The following is a 26,108-nucleotide window of genomic DNA, read 5'->3' as shown; positions in this document are numbered from 1 at the left end:
TAATAATGGAGTAGAAGTACAGCCAGGTGGTCAGACTTCCCGAAGTGAGGGCGTGGAATAGCGCGGTAGGCAATTCCTCTTCATTTTAACACAAACTGTGAGTAATTTTTATTGTAATTTTGGACCGATATCGATTTTGCCTCAGAAAAGGAGACTTTATTGTCGGGCGATATATATTAGAATCCTGTAGGCGGCGACTGAACATTACCTTTAAGCCGGGTCGTCGGTTCACGTGTGGCGAAGATGGAGTCGGCTGCGGGCCCGGAGGAGGATTTCCAGCTTTTCGTAGACGTTCACGGCGCGGCTCTACGAGCTTCAGGGGTGCCTCCGCTTTACTGGAAAAGCTTGCACCATAAACTGGCACATGAGGTTGTGGCCTTTCATGATCTGGGAGCGGCTGGTTGAGATGTGCTGCAATTTCTTCCGGGGCGTGCAAGGGAATGTTGTAAACTGCCTAGCTGGCCGATCATTTATTTTCTTGAATTCATCAAATAGCTAAATGTTTCCTTAGGGAAACAAAGCGTGGTCCAGGAGGACATGTTTTTACTTTGATGCTGCGGCCCATGAGAGCAGATTAGGAATGGCTGGTCTGTGTTTAGGGGAACCAGGGTGGGGGTGAGTATAGGCCTGGATTTTCACAAAGTAGACTTTATAACTCCTGAAGAAGGATGGTTGGAGAAATAATCGATGTTCATGCAGGACAGGTAACGTGCAGCGTGTCCCAAAGTAGTAGGAAGTATAGTGCCTTGTTTGGTAGATAATTAATGCTGTTGAACAAATGACATTTTTAATCTGTGTTGGTTGCACCTAGAGGATAAGTAAAAACTGGCAGCTAACTCCACTGCCAATCTGAACAGAGTGGGAATAAACATAATTATATTGCCGCTAGGGAAACATCTTATTTGATCTCGAGGGCTAGAATTAGAAAACAGTAATAGGCAGTACTGGAAGTATGTAACAGGTCTGGCAGCATCTATAGTGAGAGAAATTGAGCTAATGTTTCAGGATGATTATGACAGAAGTATAATTAACCTGAAATATTAACTGTTTTTCTCTCTGAATGCTGTGATTTCAACATTTAGTGATTTCTATCACTGATAATTTTTTTGCACCAAACATGTTTATCCCACACTTAGTGGCATAGTCCTGTTTGAAGTATACTGATACGACTGAAGGTGGAAAATGTGTTTACTAGTATGATACAATGATGTCACTTTAGAACAGAGATGAAGAGGAATTTCTTTAGCCACAGGATGGTGAATCTGCAATTCAATACCACAGATGGCTGTAGAGGCGGAGTCATTGGGTGTATTTACAGCGGAGCTGGATAGGTCCTTTATTAGTAAGGGTGTCAAGGGTTACGGCGAGAAGGCAGGATGGAGTTGAAAGGGATCATTGAATGGTAGAGCAGACTGGAAGGGCTGAGTTCTGGTCTTCTGATACCAGAACTGTGCTTCAATCCATGGAAAGACTGAGACAGGATCTTGTGGAAGCCTATGATAAGTTCAATCCTGATGCAGGGTTTCGAGCCAAAGCATCCCTTTGCTTCGGATTGACTTGCTGAGCTCCTTCACCAGTTTGTTGATTTTTTCCCCCGGTTAATATTTTAAAAGGCGCTGTTAGGGAGATTTAGTAAAGGTACTTCCACTGGTTTCACACCAATAATTGGAAAGGAATCTTTGCTTAGAGAGGGGGTAGAATGCTGCCACTAGGAGGAATTGAAGAGGGGAAGCTGGATAAGCAATAAGAGAAAGTAAGAATATGCAAATAGGTTTACATGAAGAGGGATGACAAAGGTGCATTAAGCTGAATAACATTTTCCAGAACATAGATTATAGAGTCATATAGCTTGGAAGCAGACCATTCAGTGCTAACCAAGGTGTCCCATTCAAGCTCATACCATTTGCCACCGTTTGGCAAAATCTATAGCCATTTGTCTTTTAAATGTTGTTGTTGTACCTGTCTCAACCACTACCTCTGGCATCTGATTCCACATAGATGCCACCTTTGTGTGTGTTTTTAAAAAAAACTGCCACTCATTTGCTCTTAAATCTCTCGCCTCTTACCTTAAGCCTAAACATAAATCAAAACAGTACAGGCCCTTCAGCCCATGATGTTATGCTGACCTTTTAACCTTACTTCAAGACTAATCTAATCCTTCCCTCCTACACAGACATACACTTTTCTTTCATTCTATTTAAAAATAATAAAGTACCTCTCTGGATTTGTCCAGTTCTGTTGAGGGCTCGTCAAAAAGGCAGGTTTTGAGAAGGAGGTTTTAGGTGGCAAGGGAGAGGGCATTATTTGATCATTTAGGGGACGTTAATGTGAAGGTACAACTTGCAGAGATGGAGCGATTTAAAATGTAAAATGCTAGAACTGGAGTAGTGCAGAGTTTGTAGAATGCGAAGAAATTCTGCGGAGGGATTTGAAAACAATGAAAGCAATTTGTTTGTACTTCTGATGAGGAAGAGGATTCAGTGGTGTCATACACACCAGAGGTGTAAGTTACAATTTTGGAGCAGTTCAACTTGAAATTGCCAAGTGTTGTTTATCATCTCACTAGGTGAATGGCACGTTCACCATTGCGGCATGTCCCAGTATTGCAATAATGTGTCAATGTGGAATCCTTGTCCAAAGCTTCTGAATGCAGTGAGAGCTGAGACTTGAGCCTCACTTGTCTGATCACCGTGATCATGAAGAGATCCCAACGCCTGGAACTCACACTTTGGCTTGTTTACATACTTCAATTGTATTTTTATTCACAGCATTGTTACATCCAGACTTGGTTCCTTGAGAATCACTATAACCAAACTTTGAATTCGCTGTGCTTCCTGACCTTGTTAATAGTTAATTGGCCTCCATACTGATTCTCACTGACACCAGGGACTGCCTGGCTATCTTGTTGAAAGACCCAGTTCTCATTTGTAAGTCCTTCATGACCATATTGGTTGGAATAAGAAAAATAATACACATTGCCTGACAAGATCTGTTTAAATTCTGTCACAAAGTTTTACTGCTGCAGGTGAAGGGTCTCAAACTGGAAGGTCAGCTGTCCATCAAATGCTGCCTGATCCACTGAGTTCCTTCAGCAGCTCAATCTTTGCTCCAAATTCCAGCATCTCAGTCTCTCTGCTGTTGATCTACGTGTCTAATGGAAACACCTCATTCAATGATTTTACTATATGATTGAAAACAGTTCTTCACCCAGGTTGATCAGGGCATGAAGTTGTTTCCAGGTAGCTATAAGATAAGTATTGGTAGAGTAACTGGACACTATGGGGTAGAAGGCTGAGATTATTGTTTGAGCAGTTGAGGGTCAAGGGGATGGTGCCAAATAAACAAGACCGTTCACAGGGGTGTTGGGACAAGAGCAACTCTCTTTGGACAGAGCTTTGTGGATCTGAGATTACTTCCAGAGTCTAACGTATAAGCGTCCAGAGTTCAAGATGAGTTTGAATGGAAGAAAAAAAATGTCCATCGGTTGTGGGAATGTTTCGGCAAATATGATCAGCTTCTTATCCATTGATAAGCATTGACGTGCTAGAAAAAAATTACCTATTTCTCAAATGAAATTTCACTCTGGGACACAGATGCAATATCATTATTTGGCATGTGGGTATTACTTTACATTTGATTGTGAGGATTTTTAAACCACCTTGATGATTCTGGGTAATTATCATCCTGAGTAGTGGAAATGAGAGAATTTTGAAACGTGTTCTGTTTGTAAAGCCACCAATTAGCTTTGAATTTGGTCTGGACGAACAATGTAGTGGCTGTATCAATTCATTAAACTCAGCAAAGATGGAAGGGACTTGCATTTATGTACTGCCTCCTACAGTGTAAATATTATAAAGCATTTCACAGTTGATTAAATTGTTTTGAGGTATGACAGCAAGCTTGTACAGGTTCCCATAGCTCTGTAATATGTGTTCAGAGATTTTGCGCTCGGAACAAAAGTGAGAACAAGTCTATTAGCTTTTCTGTAAAGTATGACCTTTCCCTTGAAATTGTGAACTCTTTCCACCTTTCGGCCAGTCTTGCTGCAGTGTAAGTTGAAGTGATATGCATTCATTTCTTTCAGGTGTTTGATGCGGGTGAAGTATTTGGGATAATGGAAGTAGAAGATGAAGAGGTTGAAGATGATGATTCAGAGCAAAAGATGTCCCTTAATCCAGGGACACCCCCTGTTTACAAAGTCATTGTCACCAAAGAAGATGGGCTTCAGGCAGCAAACCCAGATAGGTAGGAGACACTTTTTTTTTGCCCTCTTTAAACACTGTCCTCAGGCTGTGATGTGAAAGAAGGTCTTTAAATGTTTTAATGTGGAAAGTTTTGTCTAATTAAATTTAGGTTTAGTTTAACTCCCTCCATTTACTAAACAGGGCTGCATCTTTTCTGAATCTGTTAACTTCCTGGTTGCCCTTTAGTTGTAATTTGTCTACACTTGATCGTTTGCCTCATCTATCCTGTCTAACTCTTGCATTGGTCAATTGCTACTGCAAGCTAACTTTATGCTATCAGTAAGTCAACTTTATAACAACAAACCATTCTGAACATCAGCCTTTTAGATGGGACTGTTTGTCGTTTCTCCTTCCTGTGCTCAGAACGTTACATGCTGCGTCTCGTCTGCTGTGGGTGAAGAAGCCAATAATCTTTTTGTCTGTCATCCTCTGTGAACCTGGGCTTATTGGTGTTTTGTTTGGAGGCTTCACTTGAGCTTTCCTGCTTTCTGTCCTCTCTTCCTGTTAACCAGCCTTGCTCTTTCAGGTACCTTCTCTCCATTAAGCCATGCAACAAACTGTCACAATATATTCTTGTTGTCTTGTCACTGCCCACATTTCAGTCCTCCTCAAACAAATATCTGAATATTTCCTTCCTTGGCTAACCTTTGACTAACGATTTAAAAGTTTGGTTCTTTGACCTAAGGACGGAAAGGCAACTAGTGGAGAAGACAACCTGACACACTGTGTGACCTATGCTTTAGAGTACTGTATTTTGTCTTTTGCAAGATGAAACAAGTTTTACAGCATTATAGCTGTACTTGATAATTTACAGTGAAAAAAAAAATTGGGGGCGCTGTTTCCAATAATTATGTCCTGTATTACAGTATTTTCTTAATAGATCATGCCTGGACCTACCGAGTGGGTCAAGCTCGTCAGCAGCTCTGGGAGGTCCCTGGCTTGCTGCACCGAATGGCAAACCTTACTGGGGTGGGATTCCATGGAGAAGTCCCAGATGATGATATCATTGACAATGTGCTGGCTGAGCTGTGGGCCTTTAGCCACGTGTACAAGCTGAACCAGGGGGTAAGAACGATGCTATTTTAAAATGCTCATTTAATAGCAGAAGTATTTCTAATTAAGTTGTACAATGCTGCGATTGAAGCTGCATTATTAAATGCAGTGTGAAATTTTTAACAATAGTGGACTTAATTTCTCAGGGATCTAAATGTTAAAGGGCAGTTTAACATCTTAGTTGTACTGTACTCAGTATCAGTGGTGTTATCAGCAATTCACTTTGGCATAAAGGTGAATAAAGTATTTCTACTTTGCAACTTTTGATTCCAAAAGGAATACTCTTTTAGGTCAACGAGGTAATTTCCTTTGTAAAAAGTGATCTGTTGTGGTGATGCAGGAATCAGATGTTATCGTTTAATTGACTTTAGAGCTGAGGGGATAGTTATTATCCTGCCTTGTGTTCTATTTGGAGAAGTTGCATCCAAGCTGATTATTTCTTCTGTCCATCCGCAGTCAGCTGAAGAACAGGTACCAATTTGGTATGTCATGGATGAGTTTGGGTCGCAGATCCAGCACTCTGATGAACCAACGTTTCAAATCGTCCCATTCTTTTATGGGATGGGACAGATGGCCTTCTCCTTATTGTGGCCATTGCAGGATCTCAACCATGGAGGTGAGTAGAAACCCTGGTGGTTATTTCATAAAATAGTTTTAATATATTTTGCTGTTAATAGTAACAGATTGGGGCACCTGGTTGCTAATTTATATCAATTCAAAAGGCTCTGCACTTTTGCTATTGTAGTCATAAGAGAAGATAAAGAACATACAGCCCTACAAGCCAATTCCATATTGAAGGAGAATACTAGTTGTATTTCTTTGTGCATTAAATTAAGAATGGTGCTTTTTCAAATTTTCACAGGTACTGGGTTTGAACGCGTGTTTCCAGATCAATTCTTTGTGTCTCTTTAGTGAATTGACTACTGTTACAGAGCTATATAATCATATTTTGAACTTTAAGGTTTTTATTCTATAACCCACCAGGTTTGCAGTGTGATGCTAATTATTTGAAAACCTTTGGTAAATATTTGCTTTAATGCTAGTGTACGTGTACAGAGGATTTTGCTGCAGGCACTCTTTAACAGTTCACTGACGTGCCCATCTGCTCTAGTTGGACATGGTTCCTAATTGATTCATTGCCTGAATGTATTCCTGAAAGATGTCTTCACCATTCTGCTTTCATTTTGTTTTGCATTTCTGGTTGTAATGTCTGCAAGAAATTGAAGGACAGGATTTTAAAAAAGAATTGTGTGTGTGATATACGTAGTGTTTGTTAAATTAGTTTTGTCAGAAAACTGACAGGTCTGGAGTAGCTCTGAGATGTCACCTGCTTTAATGATGGGACTTTCCATTAAATCATTTCTGAGATGTCTTCCTTTATGTGGTAGCATAGCTTCTCTTCTAAAGTAGGTGGCAGAATCCTTAACTACATATCATCAACTTCCTGTACTTCTGCTCCCATACCCTCTCTTGGATAGAGCAAGGATATGGCTCCTTTTGTCTTTATTTTCCACTTTGTCTATTCAACGGATCATCCTTTACAATTTCCCCCACTTGCAGTAAAATTACACCATCCGACACATCTTCCTTACCACCTTGATTATTTTGGTCCCTTCAAGAATCTGAGCTCCATTCTTCCATCTTCAACAATCACTCCTCAGAGCATTTCTCACACAATCAAGGGAGATGTAATATCTAAATATGAGAGTATGCATTTGCTGTAAGTTCAGAAGAACATCTTGATGCTACGGGCTAAACCCTTCATCAGGACTCTTCAACAGATGTAATATCTGTTCTTTTGCCTCTTCCCATCCTGCTGTTGTGGAATCAAAGCAGTAGTTTAGATGTTACTTTGTTTATTATTATTAGATTGAGATACAGGATATTGGCTGTATACCATCTACATTGATATAAAAAACAATTTGGAATCATTTGCAGCTGGGTACCACTTCAAAACTTTCCCTGAATGTTTTATGTAGAGGAGGTCATGTGGGATCATGCGCACGGTGAGCAAAACCCTCTGATCCGGAAGTGCATGCTGTTGCCGTGGCAACCAGCTGATTTGAGGGAGGTTGATGCAAGCGTCAGTGAACCACCAGAAGATTATTTTAAGGTAAGGACTTGAAATGGTTTAGTTGAACACATTGAAATAGAGAACTCAAATTAATATTTTGTATTTTACCATACTGAGTAATATAACTAATTTGAAGATTTTGATTTTGACTTTCAGCTGTTAGTAATGTTGTATATTTTATATCTAGGGATTTTATCTTTTATCTCATCTGTATTGCTGCTCCTCTGTCTGAAGTCGTTGACTCTTTGCTGGGGTAGCTTGGGTAGATGTTAGTTTCATTGTGATCTTGTCCAGTTGACCAAGCTTTAAGTCTTGGCTCTTTTTTTTTTGAAGGCTATTTAATTATGGTGCATTTTAATCTCGATGATACCCTGTTCCCTGAATTTACTCCTTTCCCTAAGAGACTTTAATGTTGTGGTAAAGAGCCAACATTTCAAACCACTACATTCTTTCTGATGAAGAGATTCCCTGAAAGCTTTTGGGTTGGGAGCTCCAGGATTTATGCCCAGAAATGGTAGAAATGCAGTCACCGTGTGCCAGAGGTGCAGGAACAAAAGGTTTAGGTAATGGGTGCGGTGCTAGTTGGTTCGGCTGCTTTGCCCTGAATGGTGTCAAGCTTGAGCGTGGTTGGAGCTACAGTCATATCCCAGGGTGTTCCTGACATGCTTCCCACGTAGTGAAAAGCCTGTGGGGTGGTAGGAGTGGGCCATACACCTTGGGATACCTGATTTTTGATCTGCTCTATCTAGGATCCACAGTATTAATGTGCTGGATCAGTTGATTTTATGGTTGGTGGTGATCCCTGGAATATTTATGTAAAGGCAGTGCTTGTCAAAGACAGGTGATTAGATCCTATCTTGCTGAATGGTTATCTGGCACTTTTGAGACATAAATCGTCCCTACCACTTACCCATCTGTGCCTGAATGTTGCCAGGTCCTGTTTGCTGCTGGCATGGGCTTCCTTGTGTTGATGAGTTGTGAATGGAATTGAATAATTGTGCCATCATCAATAAACTTTCCCACATGATCTTCTATGGTTGAAGGAATTATTGATGAAGCATTTATAAGAATATATTTCTTTCTTTCAAGATATTAATAAGATTCATTTTCTGAATTTCAGGGTATTTTAGCTAGCAATAAAGAAATTCTTCCTCTTCCAATAGAACCACCAGTTTATCAGAAGGATAAAACTTTCAAGTACGTTTCAATCTTTTTGTGCCTTTCAATTTTCTCATATTTCTGAAGGTAATGATAGTGGTGCAGTTCAATCTGTACTGTCTGAGGTAATTGCTAAGTTATGCATTTATCAGTATAATAGAGGTACTCAATTAAAAGGACTGCCTTGCTTCTCTTGGACAGCTCCCTTTTATTTATCTCTTCAGTTCACACACTGCCCATTTATTCAGTGTCCTTGACAGATCGTTCACTTAGCTCCAGTCATCAACTGCGAACAGCTGTTACTTTAAAGAGCTTTTTGCTTCTCTGAACTTTCTCATAAATGCAGCATTTTGAAACACACTAGTCTGGCATTTTGTGATCTGGCAGCTTCTATGGTTCAGCATGTTTTGAACCTGCGTTATAGATCTATTCTAATTAACTCAGATCTGAACTAATTTGTAGCTAATTAACCTTTTGTGATCTCAGCCAACAGCTTTTCCAACTTAGCAAAACTTTGAGTTGCCAGCAGTTCTTGCAATCCTTGCATGACCTGGCAAGTGTCTATATTAAAGGAAACAGTTCTTCTGTTTGAATGAAGCTGATTGTGGGTAATTTCTGGAATGTATTTGCTGAGGTCTGGCACCTGTCAAGTCCCAAGCGTGCCAGACTGGAGTGTTTCAATCTATATGGTTTTCCTAAAGTTCAGTTTGAAAGATCTTTAGAAGCCAAAAAATACAGTCACTCTTTCAGCCCCCCCCCCCCCCCCATCATTTAGGAGTTCGGGTAATGTGATCCCACAAAGCTTTTGATATTTGCCATGAAGTTCCCTCAGAGAAAGTCTGACACTACGCAAAAAATTTGTCCAGATAAAATTATCCTAATAACTTTAAAAAATGGGCTGTGATAGTTGACTTTTTGGACTTTTGATGCTTCAATATTTTCCAAGTAAAATCCATAAACACAATTTTGTATGAAGTTTGAGTGTATTACTGCATGTTTTTATCTTTCTCTCTCCTGTATTGCACATAGTAAATAGTTAACGTAGTACCTTGAAAAAGTATTCGGCCCCCACAACTATTTTCACATTTACTGTCTCATTCTCCAAATTGAAAATATCTGGCCCGTGGGATAGATTTTTGCATGTAGGGGAATTAAGGGTTATGGGGAAATGACAGGTAGATGGAGTTGAGTCCATGGCCAGATCAGCCATGATCTTATTGAATGGCGGGGCAGGCTCCACAGGCCAGATGGCCTACTCCTGCTCTTATTTCTTATGTTCTTGTCGTTATCTCTGGCAAGACCTCAAGATTGCTGCCTACTGCTGCTCCCCAACTAACCTAGCATAGTTTGAGCAACTTTGTATTGAGGAATGGGCAAATCTTGCTCCATCATGTTGTGCAAAGCTAATAGAGATTTATCCAAAAAGACTGCTGGCTGTAATAGCTGTGAGATCAACTAAAGCAAAGGGGGGATAATACTTCTGAACTGCTGACATTTCAGTTTTTGATTTTTTTTTTCATTTTTCATGCTTTAGAATTTTCCTTGTTTTTGGGCTCTACAGTGGGGGGGGGAGGAACATGTGATTCACAAATAAAAATTCTCAGTTAAATTAATCAAAATCCCTGGTTGTAATAGTCATTTATGTGAACAAAGGGTTGGGGGCTGAATACTTTTACAAGGCACTGTACTTCAATTTCAGCTTAATTAATAAATGGAGAAGAGTTTCCTAGAATCATGAGTGGCATTTATTATCTTATATTCTATCTAATAATAATTAGACTGTGAGGGAAATTTTATTCATTTTAGGGATGTCTGAGATCATTTGACGTGAACATAAGAAGAATGAAGGATTAACATACCTGATGAGAAGCTAAGATGTGTGGAGGTTTTGAGGTCCCCAGACAAATGATTTTAAAACCAGTGGACAAAAACAGGCATTGTTGTGTTTATCTCAGGAAATTTTGAATTCTACCTTTTCCTTAAACTTTGATTGGATTGCACTTCAGGTTTATTTTCAGTTTTGGGCACTGAAATTGGGAATGTTATATTAATCTGGAGAGGGTTGAGTGCAGATTAACCAGAATAACACTGGCTAGGAAGGTGAAATTACGAGCCTCTTTTCCACAAATTAGACTTGATTCCCTAGATTGTAGAAGATTGGTGGGTGATCTGATTTAGTAGAATGTGGTAACAAATTCGATGGGCTAAATGGGTTACTTCTGTTCTTATGCTCAAGAATAAGGAGGAGGTGGTTGTAGGAAGAAAAGAATGTAGTCTAGATGTGCTTGTCCTTCTTGAGTCTGCATTGTCTTGTGTATTTTTAAAATTTTAATTTTGTATCCTTTTTATGAAAGCACAAATTGTTTACATGAACCACTTGTACCTCGTGTTTTAACATCCATATTTTTCATCTAGGGTTTATACAGATTTTAAACAAGTGTTGAATTTTCTGAATGCTCCACGCTTTGTCTTTACGGAGGACAAGGAGGAAGCAGATATTCTTTACTTGTATGATCACTTTAAAGACTACAGGTCAGTGGCACATTCTTAGCAAGAAGAGTTTCCAGGGTAAATTAATGCCATCAAAATTCAGTTTTAATTGCAAAAAAAAAATGCCTTCCGTGAAAGTTGAACTAGTTAAAGAGCAAATTGGCAAAAGCAGCTATGTTGGACGATGGACAGATTTGTTTTTGTCATGACAACCCTCAACCCTAGGCTGCATGTTGCATGGACTGACGAGATGAATCTCCACACTATTTATTCTTTCTTGGCATGCCCATGAGTACCAGTAAAATGTATTGGAATTGAGGAAGGAGGCTTTTAATGGGTATTTCAGTGGATCAGGCGAGAGTCTAGCAGGAAGTGACATTGTGAAAAATTCAGGCTTGAATGGTTCACGGCCTACTCCTATTTCTTGTGTGAAACATTTTGAAACTTTGAGGGATATGGGAATGGGCACAGCAGAGGGATTGTGGCCAGCATAGATCTGTCATGTTTCCTAGCAGGGGAATATGGCAGACATGGTGGTGTATTTTTGCTCCTGTTGTGCTTTTTTCCCCCCTCACTTTGTAATTTCTACTGTTTTAAAAAAAAAAAATTTTATTAGTTTTTCGAAACATTTTACAAATTAAAAACCCCAAATCCCAATGAGGAACATTAATACAGTGCAAAATTAAGCATACAATAACAATATGCTACAAAGGAAGAGAATTTAACAAAAAAGCACCTAAATTAAAGACAGGTAAGCTTAGTATCCTCCCCAAGCCCCACAACACAAGAAAAAAAACAACAACAACTCCAGACCGACCACAACACAATATAGAGAGTATAAGTCAGGACAGTCAAACTCCCAGACTGTGAATACACTTAGCAACAGAGGATAATAATGCCTACTACCAGAAAAAAAAAGGGAGCTGAAAGCAAGGGACCGAAAAGAAGAAGAAAAAAAAACCTTAGTCAAGAGGAAGGTTATGAAAGTACTCGATAAAAGGTCCCCAGACCTTATGGAACTTTAGATCCGAATTAAGAACTGAATAATGAATTTTTTCGAGGTCCAAGCAGGCCATAATGTCGTTAAGCCATTGAGCATGAGTGGGCGGGACAACATCTCTCCATCTAAGGAGGATCAAGCGTCTAGCCAGGAGAGAGGCAAAGGATGGTATTCGGCATTTGGTCGGACCCAGACATAAATCTGTCTCGCCCCAAAAACCGAACAGAGCAATTAAGGGGTTTGGTTCTAGGTGCTGATTCAGAATACACGATAACGTAGTGAAGACATCTTTCCAGAATTTCTCCAAGCTAGGACAGAACCAGTACATATGGATGAGAGAGGCCACGCCCCTCTTGCATTTATCGCAGAGCGGACTAATGCCAGGGTAGAATCGAGATAGTTTAGATTTAGACATATGGGCTCTATGGACAATCTTAAACTGTAAAAGGCAATGGCGAGCACAAAGAGAGGTTGAGTTAACCGATTTGAGAACTGAGTCCCAGCTCTCCTCGGATAAGGAGATATTTAAATCCTGCTCCCAGGCCATTTTAATTTTATCCATAGGGGCCCGTCGTAAGGCTGCTAGTTTATCTCAGATAATTGATATTAAACCTTTACCTAGTGGATTAATGGAAAGAAATAGGTCCATAGCATTTTTCGCAGGCATTTCAGGAAAGTTAGGAATTAAAGGAGCAATAAAGTGTCGGATTTGGAGATATCTGAAAAAATGAGCGTTAGGCAGATTGAACTTAACAGAGAGCTGCTGAAAAGAGGCGAAGCGATTATCAATGAAAAGATCTTCAAAATGTCTAATGCCCTTCCTATACCAAACATGGAATGCTGAATCGTACGTAGTAGGTAAAAAAAGGTGATTATGTGCGACAGGGCTGGAAACGGAAAACCCCTGGAAACCATAGCATTTCCTGAACTGAGCCCATATACGCAAAGTGTGTCTAACAAGAGGATTAGCTATTGATCTGGGCAGACTACTAGGGAGTGCAGAGCCAAGAAGTGCAGAGATAGATAATTCTTTAGTGGAGCTCAACTCCATTGCCACCCAGTTAGGGCACTCGGGTTGGCCGTGGAAGAAAGACCAAAAGGTAGCACAACGTATATTAGCTGCCCAATAATATAAACGAAAGTTAGGTAAAGCCATGCCACCCTCTTTTTTTAGATTTTTGGAGATGGATTTTATTAATTCTAGAGCGCTTATTCTGCCACAGATATGACAAAATAATAGAGTCTAAGGAATCAAAAAAAGATTTAGGAATAAAAATTGGGATAGATTGAAATAAGTATAAAAATTTGGGGAGAACATACATTTTAACAACATTAATACGACCTACCAAAGACATAGATAGAGGTGACCATTGTACCAGACTCTGTTTTATGGCATATGAAAGATTGGCAAAGTTTTCATGAAAGAGATCTTTAAACTTCCTTGTGACTGTAATTCCAAGATAAGTAAATTGATTATGGACTACTTTAAAAGGGAGATCACGAAATGTTAGTTCTTGTGCTTCTTTATTAATTGGGAAAAGTTCACTCTTATGTAAGCTAAGTTTATAGCCAGAGATCTGGCTAAACTGGTCAAGAAGTGAAAACATTAGAGGTAAGGATGTAGACGGATTTGAGAGAAAGAGTAATAAGTCATCAGCATAGAGAGAAACTTTATGCTCAACACCCCCTCTCCAAATCCCGGTCAATTCAGGACAGTTTCGAAATGCTATCGCCAGAAGTTCTATAGCCAAATCAAAGAGAAAGGGACTTAAGGGGCATCCCTGACGGGTGCCACGTTTGAGATTAAATACTTGGGATTTCTGAAAATTAGTTAAAACAGAAGCAGTAGGACACAGGTACAGCAATTGGATCCAAGAGATGAAATTTTGGCCGAGGTCAAATTTTTCTAAGACTGCGAAAAGGTAGTTCCACTCTATACGATCAAATGCTTTCTCCGCATCGAGGGAAATAACACATTCAGGAATCCCAGTTGGAGCGAGTATAAGATATTAAATAAACGCCGAATGTTAAAAAAAGGGAGATGGTTTTTAATAAAGCCTGTTTGGTCATCAGAGATAATGGAGGGAATAACGGTTTCTAATCTATGAGCCAAAACTTTAGCTAAGATCTTTACATCAACATTGAGCAGAGAGATCGGCCTATACGAGGAACACTCTGTTGGGTCTTTGCCCTTTTTTAAGAGAAGAATAATAGATGCCTCATTAAAAGAGGGTGGCAATTTGCTGTAATTAAACGAGTCAGATAATACTGAAAGTAACTGAGGAGAAAGAAGTGAAGAGAATGATTTATAAAATTCTACAGGGAACCCATCAGGTCCAGGAGATTTCCCTGAGGACAGTGCAGAAATTGCAAAAGATATTTCTTCTGATGATATAGGCGCATTGAGTTTGGCTTTGAAATCAGATGAAAGTGAGGGGATATTCAGATTCTGTAAAAATTGATCAACAGAGATATTGTCATTCAGAGGAATAAAGCCGAGAATAAAAAATTTTAAATGCGTCATTAATTTCTAAATGATCCGATGTAAAGTCTCCGTTCTCCTTCCAGATCTTTGTAATATGTTGTTTGGCTTTGGAATGCCTCAGCTGATTGGCTAGGAATTTACCAGACTTATCCCCATGAATGTAAAAGCACTCTTGCTTTCGAGAAGTTGGCGTTCGACAGGTTGAGTGGACAGAAGGTTAAATTTAGTTTGGAGTTCAACACACTTCTTGTATAATTCAGGGTTCTTAGTTTGGGCATATATTTGATCCAAATCTTTAATCTGGTTAATGAGGTCTAATCGATCTGCACGGGATCTTCTGTTGAGATTTGCTGTGTAAGAGATTATTTGACCCCTCAGATATGCTTTCATGGCATCCCAGACAATCTGGGATGGCACTTCAGGTGATGTATTAGTGTTAAAATAAAAGGTTATCTGATCCTTAATAAATTTTTAAAAATCATCATCCGATAATAAAGTTGAATCAAACCGCCAGTGTTTATTTCTCTGAGGGAGACCAGGAAAGTTCAGAGAGAGGGTAATTGGGGCATGGTCAGAAATCAGTATACTCTGATAGTCACAAGAGTGGCCAAATGGAATAAGTTGGTTATCGAGTAAGAAATAGTCAATTCTAGTGAAGGTATGGTGAACATGTGAGAAAAAAGAATAATCTCTCTCCGTAGGATGGAGGAAACGCCATATATCAGAGATACCAAAATTAGAGAGAAACGATTGGATAGCTAAGGCAGATTTAGTAGGTGATCTGGTAACAGAGGACGATCGATCCAGATTAGGATCCAACCAACAGTTGAAGTCACCACCCAATATAAGAGTGTATGAGTTTAAGTCTGGTAGTGAGGAAAAAAACCGTTCAAAAAAGTTAACATCATCAAAGTTGGGGGCATACAGGTTTGCTAGTGCAATTTTAGTGTTATGTAGTTTACCAGAAACAATAATAAAACGGCCATTTGTATCAGATATTTTATTATGGAGTTCAAAAGGAATATTTGAGTTAATAAGAATGGAGACTCCCCTAGCTTTAGCGGCAAAGGATGAATGAAAATGCTGACCCGCCCACTTTGACAGAAGCCGAGAGTTATCAGAACAACGAATATGAGTTTCTTGAAGGAAAGCAATGTCAGCTTTGAGTTGTTTGATGTGTGAGAATACCTTCCTCCTTTTAACAGGGTGATTCAATCCCTTTACATTCCAGCTCACGAATTTAAGTGCACTAGCCATTATCAATTACTAATGCATAAAAGGCAGCAGGCATATAAAAAGTCAAGCAGTACAATAGCAGTCTGGGAGCAGAGATGTAAACATAGATTTGTAAAATCAAAACATATACATGTCCTGAGCAATAAAGAGAAACAATAAATACAGTGAGTGATGTTGGAACTGGAAAATCCACCCCATCCACTCAACCCAAAACTAGACGGCTACCAAAACAAGTAGCTAGCTCTACCAAAAAAATTAACCCAAATACAACTTCCAGATCTGTGTCATTAACAGCAGTTCCGTATAAATACTATAGCAAATAGTAACTAGTTTATGCACTAGAAAACATAACTACAGATTAGAACACCTTCTGCAGAAATATAAAACTTAATACAGAGAAAATCGGAAGAAAACCAAAACTAACCTACCCGCGAAAAATTATAGAAGAATAAAGTAAGAGAAAGGGGAAAAAAAAGGTAAAAAAAAAGAGAGGAAGAGGAATGTTATAGATTCAAGATGAGTATTTATCAACCATTTACAGAGAGGAGAGAAAAAAATTCAGTGATTAGAAAAAAGGGGTGAAGAAAAGAAAAAAAGTAAAATAAATAAGTATAAAAAAAAGGAAAAATACATCAGCAATTAAACTGTGAACCAACGAACAGGGAGGCCTTCACTAAAGACCGCAAACCTCCAAAACAAGTTAGAGTCAGTTGTAGAACTCTGTAGATAAAGTTATACAAGAATAAAAATAGATTACACACACACCAAATCCAGGGAGAGATTGTCAACAGCCTTTAGAGTTTCAATGAATAGTGTCTGAGTGATTCAAGTAAAGTCTGAGTCCAGAAAAAGTAATTTTACTACGAGGAGTACTTATCCACCATTTTAGGAGGTCCGATCGGATTCCGAAGATGACTGGATAGCCAGAAGACTTGCCACAAATGCTTCAGTTTCCTTCACTGATTTGAACCACTTGTATTTTCCAGTATTAAGCTTGATTCGTAGATCGGCAGGATTGCGAAGAGAGGGTTTAAAACCACGATCAAAAAGCACTTTCATTGCGCCTTTAAACTCAGCGCGCATCTTTAAGGTCTGGGGTGCAAAATCTTCCACAAAGCGAATGGTGTATCCTGGAAAGGAAAAGAACCCCTGCGACGTGCCTCTACAATCAGACTGTGTTTTACCTGGTATTGATGGAAGCACAAGATTACTGGTCGCGGGCGGGAGCCCAGAATTCCGGGGGGAACGTAAACTCTGTGTGCCCGTTCGAGCTCAGGCGGGTTCGGAAGCAAATCTTTCCCGAATATCTCAGAGAAGCTTGGCGAAAAACTTCACGGTTGGTCCATGTTCGGTCGCCTCTGGCAATCCAAGAATTCTAAGATTGTAGCGTCTGCTGCGATTTTCGAGATCCACCATTTTGGAAAGGAGTTCGTTACATTTTTCCTCTAAGCTGGAACAGAGAGTCTCCAAGAATTTCTACTGTTTTACCATATTCTTTAACAGCGATATTAGAACTTATTTTATGTAACCAATGTAGTTCAATTGACAATTTTCACATTCTTTGTATGTTTTGTGTAAAACATTTGCAGGACTCTGAGTGAGAAGAGGCCCCATGTTATGGTCAATCAGTTTCCATGTGAAAGCCTGCTGACAGTGAAGGATTGCTTGGCTGCTGTGGCTCGGCGAACAGGAGGCGTGAATGGTCCAAAGTGGTTGCCGCTTACCTATAACCTTTGCACAGAGCTGCCTCAGTTTGTTAGCTGTTACCAACAGCGCCAAGCCAGGTAGGTAATGAGGAGGTTATGTTTCATTGATTTTTCCAGCTGCAGTGTATGACTGAGAATTTGTAGCTGTTGCTTGAAGAGGCAGTGGACTGGTGCACCATCAAGAAGGATATTATTTTTCCTCGACTGATATTGCCGCTTGCACGTGAATGGTTGAAGTATTTGCAGTAAAGTAGTCACCAGAACACCACAAGGGATCATCTGTATTCTATAGTTTATTTTCTAATTTATCTAGTTTTGTTTCTCAGAGGTGAGGATAATCACTGGATCTGTAAACCCTGGAACCTTGCTCGCGGTCTGGACACACACATTACAAGCAACCTCAACTGCATCATTCGCCAAAGGGAGGGTACGCCCAAGGTGGGTTGGACTTGACCTGAAAAATTATGGAACTGTGAGGTTATTTGCAGGACACTCTGGGCTGAGTCACTGGGTAGGGTGGTGACGCAGTGCCTTAAGTACTGTGATGAATCATAGTCTTTCCCCTCGTGTGTGGTTATATTGTGGTGGAGTGGTACCTGCTTGGTGCAGCTGCTTATTGCTGCCTGTTCAGAGATAAACTCTTGATCTCTTCATGTACTCGTCATCAGCCCTTGCACTTGTCTACTTGCAATGCACTTTCTCTGTAACTGTAATGATATATTATGCTTTCTTTTGTTTTCCCTGATGTTCTTGTGCAGGAATGTTCTTCCTAGATGGCATGCACACAAAATCTTCTCACTGTATCTCGGCACATGTGACAGTAATAAACCAATAGCCAAACACAAAGAGCAGACGTGCAGAGGGGACGGAATCTGTGGGAAGAATCTCTTGGGAGAAATCCCAGTAAAGCCAAAATTATGTTTCAAAATACTCCTTCAGCACAATGATAACAGATGATGATTAAATTCATTAGTTTCAGTCATTGTAATTACACAGTATACAATATTTTAAGTGTAAACAAGTGGTTCTCTAGAATTGTAAATTTACAATAGGAGCAACTTCAACAGAAGCAACACTTTTTCATATCTGCTTATCTTTTTTGGGGAAGATCCGGACTCCCGAAGTATCTATCCCTCAATATAGTGGTAAATTAAGTCTCTCTGAAAATAATGGTGATTATCCTTGTCCTTGAATGATGATGAGGTTCTTGTTTCTTTTAACTGAGTGCTACTCCTTTAACTCCTGAAGGATTTTCCATGCTTAATAATCTCGAATAGTAATTTTATATTAAATTTGCATTCTTCATTATCTCTTTTGCAGGTGGTGTGCAAGTACCTTGAGAATCCGGTGCTATTTGAGAGAGATGATATAGGGTTGGTTAAGTTTGACATTCGGTACATTGTTCTTCTCCGCTCAGTTCACCCGTTGCAGCTATATGCATACAATGTATTCTGGCTCCGCTTTTCCAACAGGTATAAAAAATGGAAATATAAGTTCAGTGTGTATTTTTATAAAGGAATGTAATTACATTTTGGATGCTGAATGTAACTGGTTTAAGTCGGTGAAGCCAACAAAATCCAATTTCATTGCTTTTTAGAATCAAAAAACAAGTTGAATGGTGGATTTCTAAATTGTTTTACTTTCTTTTCAACCATTGATGCTATTGAGGATCAGGTTATTTTCTTTCAAAACTGAGAAAAAGTTAAGGGGGAAAATAACTTCAATTAAAGTGCATACTCAGAAGATTTTTAGTTATTTGGATCTTTTAATGGTGACTTTGTGTGTTTGAAGTATTTCAGTAAAATAGGCCTTTTTAATTTAAATAATATTCCAGTTATCACATAGCAAAATAATCGGATGTTGTACTAGTTTCCACTTTTAACTATTGCCTGTTTGAATAATAGCCAGCTCAGCAGGCCAATCGTTTCCTGTTGTGGAATCTGACTCTCTCACTCTCCCAGTAATAATGGTCAAAATATAGTTAGTGTGTTTAGAAGGAAATTGGGTAGATATTTAAGAAATAAATTTGCAGGACTGCAGGGAAAGAGCAATGTACAGGGACTGACTAAATTATTTTGGACAGATCTGGCAAGAGCTTGAATTGCTGAATGTGCTGCAACAATTCTTTAATTATATGAGTAGCTGAACAGTAATTGACTTTGGAAATCCTGAATTAAGGAAGCAGACAATGTGGCAGTGTAAAGTAGTGGTTAGCACAACGCTTTACAGTGCCAGCTCAAATCCCATTGCTGCTGGTAAGGAGTTTTTTACATTCTCCCCCATGACTACATGGGTTTCCTCTGAGTGATCCAGTTTCCTCCACATTTCAAAGATCTAATGGTTGATGGGTAAATTAATCATTTTAAGTTACCTCATGATTAAACTAGGATTACGTTGGGAGATTGCTGGGCGGCATAGCTCAGATTGCCAGAGGTGCCTGTTCTGCTCTGTATGGAAATAAGAGTAAATGAAGAATAATAGCTAGGTCTCCATGAGGTGCAGATAATTCACTTTCACCAGAGTGCTTGTAATTTGTACAAATACTTCTGCCTAAAGACAAGTAGCCTTTCATATGACCCCTTGGTTCTATTCCACCACATTGCTCTTTCGAGACTTACATGCATGTGTGTGAGTGTATACGTGTACGTACTCTGTTAGTTTTCCTGATATCTGAAGGTGGAGCTTATTCATGACCCACCCACACAGAAGTTTTTTGGCACCTCAGCCTCAGTCAATTATAGTGATGGAGATAGTTTCTGGTAAGATGATGGTGCGCTCTGACAAAGTCGTCACTCCTGCTCCAATTAAGATTGTATTTAGTCTTGCACGTAACTCTTAACTGCTCAATACTAATAACATCAAGTAGTGCAGGACTACCCCATCAGCAAGTTGCTTGACAGTGATGGAGTCAAACCCATTGCATACATTGCATTCATTGTGTACCATTGGACAGTATGCAGTCCCAAAAAAGATGAGAGTGACAGTCGTCAACATTTTTATTATTATTGCAAGATCTTGTAGGAATTGGTAACATAGAACATTGCCAATCTGGTCAATTGGTTCATTGGCGAAACGGATAGTAAGGGAACTACATAATCTTGGTTGTGGCTAGGCTTGCCTGTTGCAGTCGCTCAGGGATGGAGATGCTGAAGCTGTGTGGGAGAGTCCTCTGTGGGCATGCTGGACTTTGTCAAAGGACTGGAGGCTGGCCCCTCCCTCTGGTGTTCACTTGGTGGAAGAGTAAGTTGGTGTTGAAGAAAACCGACTCTAGATATCAGACTTCAAGTGGTGATACCATTATTCAACATGATGTCATGGAGAGCCTGCAGAAATATGCAAGGCTCTGAGTTACAGAGCAATTTCAGCATATCCATTTATACCAATGCCAGCTTGACTACTGGCATACAAGTAAATCTGTTACACAGGCAGATATATACACAATCAAGAGCAAGATGCACATATCTGTAGCTCAAGATACTTTTTAATCATAGAACAGACAGTGACTAAGTTACTCTTGTTGGCCATCTGTACTCAGTACTGCATCCTAATTGTGAAAGGCTTCTGCCATCTATGCTCCTTGTGTTGTGCGCTGTGTATTGTTGGCAAAATGTTTTGCATCTTGGCTTTGGAGGAATGCTGTTTCATTTGTCTATATTCATGTGCTGTTGAATGATAATTGAACTTGAACTTCTAATGTGGGTGTCTTGTCTGGACTATATATTGAGGATTACTGCCAAATTGGAGAAACGCTGTCTCCGATTAATTGTAGTGCTTGGGACTGGGACTGTGAGCAGTGAGGACCAATGAATCACCCTGTTCCCAAGCTGTCACTATTTTTCACCCTTTCTCTCTGGCTGGAACTTGTTAACGTTGAGAGCCTGATACACACATCGGCACAACATTACTGTGAAATTCTGCTGGCAGTGAAGAAAATAACTTATTTAATATGGAACACTTTCAAGTGCTCTTTGTGACAGAAGAAAAATGGTTTAAAATTCCCAAACTTGAGGATAAAGCAGAAATTATTTTAAGACCAATAAATTATAAAGTCATAAAGTAAAATAACTAGAGCTTCAGATATGACTAGGAATGACAGTTATGCGATGCCACTGGGAAGATTGGGTCAGGCAAACGAGCCAAATGCTGATGATAACCAATGATAGTGAAAATGCATTTGTTTAATCCCTTGGGATCTCCTGGAGCAGTTTACAATAAATGGGCTAAAGTAGCTGGAAACGAAGATCAGGATCATCACTGTAGAATTGAATACAAAGCCATTACCCTTTCTGCATTCTTGTATATTGTCTTTAAGGGCACTAATCCGACAAATCCTTCTCAGTATGGAGCTGAAATGAAAGCTTGGATCACATGATCCATCGGTGGCCTGTCTCATAGAAGCTACCAATCATGTCAAACTGATGGCTTAATGAGGGCAAACAGGAAAGAGTGAACATTTGCTGACACAAGTGTTAGATGACACAAAGCTGGATGGCAGTGTGAAATATGAGGAGGTTATTAAGAGAATGCAGAGTGACTTGGACAGGTTGGGTGAGTGGGCAGATGCAGTTTAATGTGGATAAATGTGAGATCCACTTTGGTGGCAAGAACAGGAAGGCAGATTACTGTGAATGGTGTCAAGTTAGGAAAAGGGGAAGTACAATGAGATCTAGGTGTTCTTGTACATCAGTCACTGAAAGTAAGCATGCAGGTACAGCAGGCAGTGAAGAAAACTAATGGCATGTTGGCCTTTATAACAAGGGGAGTTGAGTTTAGGAGCAAAGAGGTCCTTCTGCAGTTGTACAGGGCCCTGGTGAGACCACACCTGGAGTATTGTGTTCAGTTTTGGTCTCCAAATTTGAAGAAGGACATTCTTGCTATTGAGGGAGTGCAGCGTAGGTTCATGAGATTAATTCCTGGGATGGCGGGACTGTCATATGTTGAAAGATTGGAGCGACTGGGCTTGTATACACTGGAATTTAGAAGGATGAGAGGGGATCTGATTGAAACATATAAGATTATTAAGGGATTGGACACGCTAGAGGCAGGAAACATGTTCCTGATGTTGGGGGAGTCCAGAACCAGAAGCCACAGTTTAAGAATAAGGGGTAGGCCATTTAGAACGGAGTTGAGGAAAAACTTTTTCACCCAGAGAGTTGTGGATCTATGGAATGCTCTGCCTCAGAAGGCAGTGGAGGCCAATTCTCTGGATACTTTCAAGAAAGAGTTAGATAAAGCTTTTAAAGATAGTGGAGTCAAGGGATATGGGGAGAAGGCAGGAACAGAATACTGATTGTGGATGATCAGCTATGATCACATTGAATGGCGGTGCTGGCTCGAAGGGCTGGAAGGCCAACTCCTGCACCCATTGTCTATTTGGTGATAGCGCTTATAATGGAAAAACCGCGAGATAGCTCTGACACGTGCTGGAAAATGAAAATCGAAAGTTGATGGATGTCAATATCATATGCACATATCTGCCCAGCTGCAATGAAAAACTTACTTGCAGCCATTTTGCAGGAACATCGCATCATATAAGGAGCATTCACAAGAAAAACATAAACTTAACAGAAGTTAAACAATTTTTACAAGAAAGAACACATTTAGAACAAAAAAGTTGCATATTTATTGGGCTGAGAATGTGAGGTTGTGGAGTGGAAATGACAATTTAAATGTACACATGCAAAAAGTGTTTCAGTGTTTAATATGAACAAACTGAAAAAGCTTATTCACTTTGTAGTCATGGATATGTATTAAACATCATGATTCAAAGTAGTCTGTGATTCCTTCATATTGAGAAATGTTTTATTAATTTTCCAGGCCCTTCTCCTTGGATCATCTTGATGATTATCAAAAACATTTTACAGTAATGAACTATGTTGATGAAAGTCAACTTAAGCAGGTAAGAAAAGTTATTTTTAATACTCAGTGTTGCTAATTGTATGATTTTCTGGTTTGCCTTCTTTCTTTCCTCCAATTTCTCTCCATTTCTGCTCATTAAGGTACAGCCCCACAAGCATTTACCTTAAAGTGCTTCTTGGCCTTCAGCTTGTGCTGGCTGGCTAGTTTTGATGAATCACATCTTTATCCTTGTCCGAACTTGCATCCTCCGCAGGGCATCTGTTTTTTATTGGGTTGGGCATTAATAATTGTAAGCAGAAATCGTGACCAAGGAGTGCATTGTACAGGTGCTCCTCAAGACCTGACTTATTGTAATCAAACAAACCAATGTAAAATTAAATCTGCTATCTTAAAGGAACGCATTCTATGGAAATTAAGTAATGCAGCTTCAATTGCAACTAGGTTTTAAAAAATATTGGTATCTGTTGGTACAGGGCTCCCTAGAAGACCCAACTTAATGCATATCCTTGTGCAAGTTCTCCCTTAGAACTCTAAATAAATGCAGACAATGCTTCCATGAAAATTTGGTTATTTGTACTTCATGAATGTTTGTTGTAATCTTCAAAGTTCATAATGTTGAATAACTTGTGCTAAAAAGTTCAGTATGGGCATATATCTATGTGTTAAAACTTGGCTTGATTTAAAAATGTTTTGTTGGAATTATGTTACCTCTGCTGGCATTGTGGTTCTTTCGTAATAGAATGTGGTGACTGTCTACGAATGAGTGAATTTCTGTTGTTATTTCAGTCACTACTAATTTCCCTGAGAAACTTTTCATTTCTGACTTGGAAGGGGTGTAGTAGTGGAAACAACCCTAATATTTGTTTTAATATTTTCACAACTCTTTGATTTTATGTTGATTTGTATTGATGACAGTATGAAATATTCAAAGCAAAATCTTGACAGATTTCAGCATCTAGGTTGGAGTTATTAGAGTGAACAGAGAACTACATTTTCATCCCACCATGTCTGTTTTGACCAGGATGCCTATTTAAACTAATCCCATCTACGTGCATGTGGTCAGTATCCTTCCATTCCCAACTTATTCATGAGCTTGCCTAAATGCATCTAAAATCACAAAAGATTGATTGTTCAGCTCCAGTGCATTGCAGGCACCTCACACTTTCTCTATAAGAAGAAGTTGCTTTGCATATCTCCTTTAAATTTTCCCACTCTCAACTTAAATCTGTGCCCTCTAGTGTTTGATATTTCCACCCGGGGTGGGGGGGGGGGGGAAGAACTTCACCCTGTCTATACTTGTCTTCATTTTATATACTTCTATCTGCTTACCACTTAGCCTTCAATGCTTCACGACCAAAAAACAATCAAAGTTTATCCAACCTTTCCTTTGCAGCTAATACTCCTTAATCCAGGAATATATGGCGAGCCTATTTCACATCGTCTCCAGTCCTGTAATGTGGTGGCCAGTACTGCACAAAGTACTCTAAATGTGGCCAGCTGTAACTTGACTGCCAACTTTTATATTCTGCCTGTTCTGACCAATACAAGCAAGCATTCTACATGCCGCCTTTCAGGGAGCCTTGGACCGAGTCTTTGTTAGAATCTTCACCTCGTTCAGTCAGTGGGTGCATGTGGTCTTCTGACTCCTGAGCGAGCCTTCCTTTCTCCGTATTCCGCAGTGTGGGACTCTCTTTATGTACATCCATTATGCTGCAAGTCTATGGGGGACTGTTTGACCCAATGACAAACATACACGCAATTTGCATTGTCCAATCGCCCTGCTTTGCTGGGTCAAAGTTGTGACCTTTGAACCATTTATTTTTCACCACTGGGCTGTTATCTGTTCATTAGCATTCCAAAGATAAATTCCTAGACCTAGTGGAGACACATTGTCCTTGGTCATTAGCTATCCTGACTGAGACTAATGTCAATCCCTCTTTGTTTAATATCTTATTGAGGAATTCTACTAATGTAGCCTTGAATCTCATTCCCTGTGAGAGCAGATCGCTGAGCTGTACAATTGAAAGTCTGCTGATTTATTTTAATTTTGGTCCAGGCAGGCCTAGCATCTCTGCCTTACTCTCATGTTCATTTCACAACAGGATTAGAACTACAATCATTGTTTGAATGTTACTTTATGGGTTCTTCAACAAAATAAAACTACTGGTTAGTTTAAAAAGTAGAAAAAAACTCCAGGGAAACTTTTTAAAAGCTTCAACTGAACAGCATGGTCTTTGTCGTCACTTAAGATAAAATATGATCCAATCTGCTTTATGTAGACAATCAATATGATTTTTAATTTTTCTCAATAGCAGCTCAGCACAAATTACAAACGTCATTTCCAGAAAAGTTGGGATATTTTCCAAAATGCAATAAAAACAAAAATCTGTGATATGTTAATTCACGTGAACCTTTATTTAACTGACAAAAGTACAAAGAAAAGATTTTCAATAATTTTTCTGACCAACTTAATTGTATTTTGTAAATATACACAAATTTAGAATTTGATGGCTGCAACACACTCAACAAAAGTTGGGACAGTTAAAATAAGATTGAAAAGTGCACAGAATATTCAAGTAAAACCGGTTTGGAAGACTGCACATTAAGCAGGCTAATTGGTAGCAGGTGAGGTATCATGACTGGGTATAAGAGTAGCGTCCATCAAAGGCTCAGTCTTTGCAAGCAAGGATGGGTCATGACTCACCCCTTTGTGCCAAAATTCGTGAGAGAATTGTTAGTTCAAAAGGAACATTTCCCAATGCAAGATTACAGACAATTTAGGTCTTTCAACATCTACAATGCA

General features: G+C 39.4%; 1 protein-coding gene and 1 long non-coding RNA gene across 4 annotated transcripts in view; one reads left to right on the top strand and one right to left on the bottom strand.

The window, feature by feature from the left end:
• Positions 1–223: 223 nt before the first annotated feature.
• The window catches only part of ttll12 (tubulin tyrosine ligase-like family, member 12), a 41,194-nt gene continuing 15,309 nt past the window's right edge, over positions 224–26,108 (top strand). Inside the window, exons 1-11 of one of the 2 annotated variants that reach the window (XM_073059141.1) lie at positions 224–369; positions 4,085–4,245; positions 5,111–5,309; positions 5,754–5,913; positions 7,277–7,410; positions 8,492–8,568; positions 10,945–11,061; positions 17,330–17,524; positions 17,773–17,884; positions 18,767–18,918; positions 23,264–23,345. In XM_073059141.1, coding sequence (XP_072915242.1) covers positions 244–369; positions 4,085–4,245; positions 5,111–5,309; positions 5,754–5,913; positions 7,277–7,410; positions 8,492–8,568; positions 10,945–11,061; positions 17,330–17,524; positions 17,773–17,884; positions 18,767–18,918; positions 23,264–23,345 — 1,515 coding nt within the window. In that variant the 5' untranslated portion in view covers positions 224–243. Of the gene's footprint in view, positions 370–439; positions 705–4,084; positions 4,246–5,110; positions 5,310–5,753; positions 5,914–7,276; positions 7,411–8,491; positions 8,569–10,944; positions 11,062–17,329; positions 17,525–17,772; positions 17,885–18,766; positions 18,919–23,263; positions 23,346–26,108 lie in introns of those variants that run through there. The other variant, XM_073059142.1, reaches the window with a different exon arrangement.
• Positions 20,392–25,000, bottom strand: LOC140734737 (uncharacterized). 2 transcript variants are annotated; one of them, XR_012100599.1, is made up of 3 exons: positions 24,915–24,967; positions 23,468–23,649; positions 20,392–20,769 (listed from the first exon to the last, which is right to left on the bottom strand). It is a non-coding gene; the product is annotated as an uncharacterized lncRNA (long non-coding RNA). The 2 variants fall into 2 exon arrangements; XR_012100600.1 differs by having other exon boundaries at positions 20,395–20,769; positions 23,468–23,563; positions 24,915–25,000.

The sequence above is a fragment of the Hemitrygon akajei genome, chromosome 10 (genome assembly GCF_048418815.1).
Source record: "Hemitrygon akajei chromosome 10, sHemAka1.3, whole genome shotgun sequence".
NCBI lineage: Eukaryota > Metazoa > Chordata > Chondrichthyes > Myliobatiformes > Dasyatidae > Hemitrygon > Hemitrygon akajei.
The sequence above is the reverse complement of the archived record's forward strand: the minus strand, read 5'-3'. Positions and strand labels throughout refer to the sequence as shown.